Source organism: Meleagris gallopavo, chromosome 29 (assembly GCF_000146605.3).
Source record: "Meleagris gallopavo isolate NT-WF06-2002-E0010 breed Aviagen turkey brand Nicholas breeding stock chromosome 29, Turkey_5.1, whole genome shotgun sequence".
NCBI lineage: Eukaryota > Metazoa > Chordata > Aves > Galliformes > Phasianidae > Meleagris > Meleagris gallopavo.
In genome coordinates this window covers 2,001,256-2,008,957 of record NC_015039.2, presented here as the reverse complement: position 1 = coordinate 2,008,957, position 7,702 = coordinate 2,001,256, and the positions used below count along the sequence as shown (strand labels likewise).

The 7,702-nt window shown below is 55.7% G+C and overlaps 1 protein-coding gene across 1 annotated transcript in view; it reads left to right on the top strand.

Annotated features, from left to right (window-relative positions):
• Positions 1-3,240: 3,240 nt before the first annotated feature.
• SCN4A (sodium voltage-gated channel alpha subunit 4) overlaps positions 3,241-7,702 on the top strand; it is a 28,855-nt gene continuing 24,393 nt past the window's right edge. The window contains exon 1 of the mRNA XM_031557052.1: positions 3,241-3,338. Within this exon, the coding sequence (XP_031412912.1) occupies positions 3,317-3,338 (22 nt within the window). The 5' untranslated portion in view covers positions 3,241-3,316. The remainder of the gene's footprint in view (positions 3,339-7,702) is intronic.

Below are 7,702 nucleotides of genomic sequence, written 5' to 3'. Positions count from 1 at the left end.
TGGGATGAGGTTGGGATAGAGTGGATTGGGGTGGGATGGGATGGGGTAAGTTGGAATGGGATGGGGTGAGATGGGATGGGATGGGGTGAGATGGGGATGGGATGCATATCCTGAGGTTTTAGCTGCCCATCTCCCCATATCTTCACTGGCTAAGAGCTGAGGACCAGCTTGAAGGACACCTGGCATTTTTCATTTGGCACTAGAATGACAGCTGAGGTAGCCTCAACACTGAAGGGATCCACCAATGCTTTTTTCCCCTTCTTTTACTTAAGAAATGCATTCCCTTATGGGAAGATGCCAACTCACAGCCCCCAGCAGCCATCGTGGGGTGGGAGAAGCCACCACTGCAGCCCATTCTGCTCTCAGCACCCCGTCTCCTGCCCTGGTTAATGCTGTCCCAGCATCCAGAAAGGTGTTGGATCCCCCTTCCCAGACCTCTCCCGGCTTTGCTGATCCACCAATCTCAGCAGAGCTTTTCAGGCTTTCTGGGTTGTAATTTCTCCGCATGGCCAAGTGCCCTACTTTAAATAAAACCCACAGACTGTCCTCAGATCTCCTGATATCCCTCCTGGTCTCGCTAAGGGGCAGCAGACCCCAAACCCGATGTGGGGTGAGCTGGAAGATGCTCCCCCTGGGTGCACAAATATCCCTCTGCTCAGCATGGAGGCTGATTCAGGTGGGGAGGGGAGGTCACAGACTGCACTGGGGCTGGGGATGCTCAATGGGAATGCCGCCATGGACATAAAGCTTTGCAAAGCATTGGGTTTGCATTTATTTCCTGCTGGCAGTGGGGCTAAAACAGGACCCCAAAGCGCCTATTTTAGGTCTTGCCAGGCATTTAATCCGTGGTGCCCCCCAATGCTTGCAAGGCAGGAGCTGACGACGGGCATGGAGGGCACGCAATGTGACAGTGCCTCAAAAAGCTCTGCTACACCCCTACGTGCACTATGCCCTATAGCAGCCTATATGGGGTGGCACAACGGGGCCGGGGCTTCCCTATGGCGCTGAATCCATCAATCCCCGTTCCCTGGGGATGCAGCCGGGGCGGTGTTTTGCCTCGGGGGGGTGTTTTGCTTGGGGCCGGTGGGTGGCACTGCGGCCCTACGCCGCGGGCGGTGACAGCGGATCCACGGGACAGCCCCAAAGCCACGGCGGCCCTACGGCTGTCCCAGGGTTGCCGGCACCGAAGGACTGTGCCCCCCCAGCACCACGAGAGGAAGGTAAGGGGTTCGCTGCCCACTGCTGGGTGCTCGCAGAGCTTCACCCCCATCTCCATCCTCGCTCTGGGATGTGCCTCACACAGATCCCATGGGCAGTGCTTGGCACCAAATCCCATTCTGCCACCCCAAAGGCGCTTTCGCTGCTGGATTTTGCACCCACTTCAGCGTCATGGGTACCCCGGGTACCCCAAAGCCCCATTCTGTGCCCACCCTGCGGTGCCCACAGCCCCCAGGCGCACATCCTGGTGCTCCCATCCTTGCATGCTCCCCATAGGGTTTTGCTCTAGGCTATGTGCGAAGAAAAACAAAATTATAGAGGCTTCCTAGGAGTGGTAGGGCTGGGATCCACCAGCCACATCCCCACAGCCACAGCAGGGGGATGTCCCCATCCCTGCCCTACACCTGCAAATGCACTGGGGCTGCTCTTTGCTCGTTTGGAGAAAACCCCTCGATGCAAAGCCGGGGTTCTTCCCTTGGTGGTGGGTGCTCATTGACTTGGGGAAGACGGCTGTGGGGTGTCTGGGGCCAGAGAGGCAGCTGAACGGTGGCATGGAGCCTTCAGACCAGGCCAGGTGGTTGCTGCACCCCAGAAGGGACCAACCCTACGAGATGGGTATGGACCTTCTGCACCCTCCTCACTGCCCCCTCGCCTGCTGTGCACCCCAAAAAATGAGAACAGCACCCAAAATCCCCACCAGGAAAGGCAGAACACACACCAGGACACCTTCTCACACCATCTCTGAGCTGGATACGACTTCGGGGTCTGGCACAGCACGGGACATGGGGACACAAAGTGCTGAAGCAGGATGAGTGCAGCATCACATCGCTCAGGGATGTGGTCCCGGGACCTTTTTGGGGTACATTGGAGCACACAGACCCCGGAAGGGTCTGTGCTAACGGGGCCGGGCGCTGCCACCCCCTTGATTGGCGCCGCGGGGAACGAATGCCACAGCTGAGACGGCCGAGGGTACCTGAAGGATCCGCGTGTCCTCAGGTTTCACTCATGACCATCTGACAGCAGCAGCAGCTGCGCTGCCAACAGGCGCGCGCGGAGCCAAAGGAGCCGAAGGAGAGGGAAATTCTGGCCCCGAAAATTCTCTCTTTGGGATTTCGCTTTTTCCACCCAACGGTAAGCGCCGGGTCCAGCACTGGGACAGCACCAGGCTGCTGGGAAGGGGCTCGCATGGCCCTGGGTTCCTCTTTCTTCCTGGGGTTGTGCCATGGGGCACCACTGCAGGAGGTGGGTGTTGTGGGGTTTTTTGCTTTCGGGCCCCCCCCCCCCCCGTGCCAAAAACAGATGGGGACGGGGGGTGGCAGTTCTCAGAAGGGCACTGGGACGCGGTGACTGTGGTGACACCAGCAGTCCGGTGGCTTTGAGGGTTGGGGGTGGCTGAAAAGTCCCAAGTCGCCTTTCTCCTGGCTTCTCTTCCTAAATATAAGGGGATCTAAATATAAACCCGGCCTGGGCCAAGCCAAGGTTGCAGGAAAGGTCTGCTGTGCTGCGCAGTGTCCCCTTTCCAAAGGCGCTGTCCCCACAGGGACGTACCTCTACGTCCCCAGTCTGCACAAAACAGGAGAACAGGGTGGGATTCAGCTCTGATTTGGGGTGAGAACCCCCATTCCTGGTGCATGGGGCATCACCAGGGCTGTTTTGGGGGGCCAGGCACCACGGTCCCCCCATCCACGGTGACAGTCACTGTCCTATGGGGCACAAACGATTCGTCCTCTGCCCACATCAATGCATGGAGATGTGGCCAAGATATGGGGATGCACTGCAAAATATTTAATAGTGGATTTCACTGAGCATCACTTGCAGAACACCAGCAGGATGGTTGGATGCGTGTCCTTGGTTGTATGGAGACCATACAAGCGTGGGTGGTGATGCTCTGAGCTGTTCCAGGAAAATCCCTGATGTAATAATGGACACTTTTATGGGAATTGGGCAAGGGACACTGAGTCCCATGGGATGCGGTTGTGCTAATATTTGAAGAGCATTGTCCACACCGGGGGCAAAGGGTCCCTGTGCAGTGAGTGGTTGTGTATTCCTGTGGGAAGTCTGCTGGAGTTGGAGTAGGAAGGGAGAAGCAGCGTCGGACATGAAGAGGAAGGTGCTTTGGGGTAGGTGATGGTGGAGGAATAATGCAAGAAATAAGGGCACGAGGGTCCAATGTGGATCTAATTTGGGTCCAGTGGTGTCCAATTCCAATGGGGGGAAATGGGTATCCTTTAGGATGAGGTGCTGCAGGACCACAGTATTGCAAAGCCTATTTGATCTCCATCCTGAGCACCCAATTCCCAGCATTGTGCACCCGCGGTGCCCGTTGTCACCCCCTCTGGGATGAGCTGACACCCCGCTCCCAGCCCGGGCAGGACGGGGTTACCATCAGTTGCTGGGGGATGTTGCAACCTCCTATTTCCATCTGCGGGCAGGAGAGCATCCCAGGACTTCGCAGCTTGCAGCCTATGTGTGCCACCCCCAGCTCCGAGTACATCGAGGTACCGTGGGGGCATTAAAGCGCCCGTGTCCCATACAGGATGATAGCAATCAGTGGATATCATGAAATTAATTTCCACACAGCTCATGAGTACGGGGCAGGCAGAGGGGAGAAGGGCTGTGTGTTCCCCTGAGCAAGACAGAAAGCAGAAGCTTGGTGTGCTTCCTCCCTTTGTGGGGTGCATGAGGGGAAGTGGCTTCCCTCCTGACAGCAATATCTGGACTTGGGGGATTGGTGGTGTACGTGAGTCCCAAATGGGGAAGGGCAGAGGGATGCTGGAGGGCAGCACCACGGATTTGGCTGTGCAGAACAAGCTGGGGAGCATAGGGACCCTTGGCATGGAACCCCATTGGCACCCATTGCTCACAGCCTCACAACAGGGGCAGTCCCTCCCCCAAAGCACACCCCAAGGAAGCAAAAATCCCACCTGAAAACCCAGCAAGCTCTTTTGCATTGGGCCACGCATCCGTCCCAGCGGTGCGGGTGCTGCTGTGTGTCCAGTGTGTGACCTCTGTTGGTCCCCACCGAGCAGAGGGAGCGTGGTGACACTGAGGAGCATGGCATTGTTTTCCAAAGGCAGCTCTCCCATTTTGCTGCACTGCTCCCAGCATGACAGATGCTGCCTGGAAGCATCCTGAATTCCTGCATTCCGGAATGCACCAAACCACCAAGCAGCTCCGGGAGGGCAGCGTAGGAGCAGCATCGCCTGTGGGGATTTCCAGACACCAAAAAACCTTCAGAAATCACAGCTGAATGCTGGCAAAAAGCTCCCCTTAAAGCAGGGCAGCCTACAGACAGAGCAGGGTATGGGGAGCTGAGATGGGGCTGCATCCCCCTTGGGGTCAGGAGAGGCATTTATTTGCAAGACAACAACTTGGAGACGTTGCATATCTTCCCAGTTCGGCTTTGTAATGCAGTCATAGCCAAGCATTGAGGCACGGCCGTATATCTGGGGATAGCAAACATCAGGCTCTCAAATAGCACGTTATCGTCTTACCGAAAAGGACATAAAGTTGTTTATAAATGGGCTCCTTTCGCCCGGCGGAGCAGCGCTGTTTGTCCCAGTTGCTGCTGGAAACTCGTAAAATCCCACAAGCACTCGTGCAGCTCTCTGGGCTTTGCTCTGTGCAGTGTTAAATCTTCAAGCAGAGCTCCCCACTGCCTGCACTCTCCCCAGCAAAAATAAAACATTGAGATTTTTCTCCATTTTCCCTTTTTTTGGGGGGGGGGGGAAGGCAAAAACAAACCCCACAGGACTTTCTCAAACCACAGCATCCTTACAACGATACCAGGATTATCTTTCCTCCAGCCATCAGCAAAGATCTGTGTCACCCCTTCCACTCAAGCACCATCGTAACCTTAAATATCCACAAACAAAACCCGTGGCAACCAATGGCATTGCCACCACGGCGCTGTGTCCTGCTTCCCAGCCAGGATCAAGAGGGTTTGGTGATATTTGGGCTCCCTCTGCCCTGCCTGGGCCTGGCCCTGCCCTCTGCTGCTTTCTGCTCATCCCCAAAACCCACATCTGCTCCCCACTGCAGCTGCCACCTCACTCTGCACCCTCAGATGGGGATAAATGAGCAAGGGATGGAGTCAGCCTGGGTTCCCAGCTGGTTTTGGGGTGCAGGCAGTAAGGAAGGGGTCGTGCAGGGTTGTGTTGGGTTGGGTTATGTTGGGTTGGGTCGTGTCAGATTGTGCAGTCGTGGATTGTGCTCCGTTGTGTTGAGCTGTATTGCACTGTTTTGTGTTACGCTGGGTTGGGTCGTGTTGGGTTGTTCTGTGCTGTGTTGGATTGCGGTGAGTTGTGTTGTTCTGTGTTGTTTTACGCTGTGTCGGGTTGTGTTGGAATGTGCTGTGCTGTGATGGTTTGTGTTGGGTTATGTTGTGTCGTGCCATATTGTGCCGTGTCGGGTCGTGTCGTGTTGTGCTGGTGCACGGCAGGCTCTGCTTTCCATCCCGCAGCCCTTCAGCCACCAGGTGCTGGCTTGCCTCCATCCCCCAGCATCAATTTCTCACAGCTCCACACGTGGGCAGAGCTGGCTGCTCGCTGGTGTCGGGCACGAGCTAATTGTTCTCCTGCTAATCCCCGCTGCAGGGATGCCCCTGATGTTATGCAGTTGGCTGAGCAGCACTTTGGTGAAGGAAGCTGCTTTACACTTGCTGGTGGCCGTGTAGGTCGGTGCTCTGCTTGGACTTGAGGCTCTGTGTGCCTCTGATGGGCTGTGCACACCGTGCCTCTGGCACTGGGGTGGTTTTATCCCTACTGGAGCATTGTAGGCACTGTCACAGAGTGTTCCATCAAACCAACACTTAGCTTTGGGGAAAAGAAGCCTTGTGGAGCATTCTCCTCTGATCCCAAACTGGTGGGCCTGGCCCCAGACTCACCCAGGTGCTAGAGGCTGGCAGTGCCCCCAGGGCAGTGGGACCCTTCTGCCAGCCCCATACCAGAGTGGGGCATGGGTTCATTGGGACAGGAGTGCAGGTCTGCATTTGATCCCTTCTCTTTTGGGAAGCAGAGATTGAGCGTAGAATCAGTGAATATCCTGAATTGGAAGGGATGAGTAGGGATCGTGGAGTTCCAACTGGTGGCTCCATTGCAGGAGCTTCAGATCTTGGATGTAGCTAAAATCTTGCACCTCTGGGTTTCCCAAAGGGGATGGTGGGCCTGGGGGCTGCAGAGTAACAGACCCCAAATGGACACAACAGCATGTCTTTGGAGGACCTCCTGCTTAGCCCCAGCGTCTCCCTTTTCTACCCTTTGGCCATGCAATGTTTTCAGCCCAGCAAAAAGCAAACATAGGGTCAAAAACAAAGCTGGGGTCGTGCACACACGTTCCCCTCCTGCCTCGGCTCCCAGCAGGGAGGAATGAGCAGAGTCATGGGGCTGCGGAAACCTGACCCCAAGCCTGATGGCCGGCAGCAGCTGGAGGCTCGGCCACCTCCACCAGCACCGTGCGCTGGGGATAGGGCTGTGCTGTGGGTTCTATGGGGCAGGACGTGGGCCATGCAGCACCCTATGCGCTTGTAGGGTTTGCTGTAGGGTTGCTATGGCTCCATCCCTCTCCCAGCAGCATTTGGAAGCTGCATCACAACACCGCTGAGCACGAAGAGCCCCGGCGCTGTGCCACCGCTGCGGGGGTCAGCAGCCTTTGGCAGAAGGAAATCCATTTTGCACAATGAGATGCAGTTCAGCAACAGCAAGGGAGCATGGCAGTTCCTAAAATGCAGCCATCTGCGGCAATGTGAAATCAATACCTCCTTTCACCTTTGCTTTTAAGGCTGGGTTTTATAATCACTGTAGGAACGCATCGATACTATGCACCAAGGTCTGTTCCCAACGGACCTATAAATGTTCTCCTTAATTACAAAGGGTTTCCAGCTCTCCGCATGCAGCAGGGCAGTTTGGGGTTGGGGTATGAGGAGTATTGATCCTAACACTCTTTCAGGCTCAGCTGCTCTGTAGCACTGCATAAAGCATCGGAGTGCAGAGGGTGTGATGCTCAGGGCGCTGCTGGTCGGTGGGATGCTCATCTTGGGGAGGGGACACATCCCTTGCCTCACCCTCCCCAAAACATCAGGGCTCTGCTCCTGGCAGCACTGCTCATTCAGACTGAATTTTCCTATTTTGTAGGATGATAGAATGACTTGGGTTGGGTTTTCTGTGAGTTGGGTTTATTAAGGTGGGGGGAAACCTGCTCCCCACCCGCTCTCTGCATCTCTTTTTGTTGCTCTGCTTTTCAGTGGGGCCACTCTTACCTCTCCCAAATGGCCTACCTAATTCTGGTCTGGAGAAGATTTCTATAAGAACGTGCCATTCTTGCTTATTTTGGCTCAAAACACGACTTCAGCTCCTCCCCCTCCAGAGCAGAGCCATGCAGTGCTGTAGGGCACTCACCTTCCTACCAAAGGGATTGGTGCTGGGAAATGACCACCAACCACCAGGACTGAGGTCTTCTGGCCGAGGAACCTCTTGCTTGCATGTAA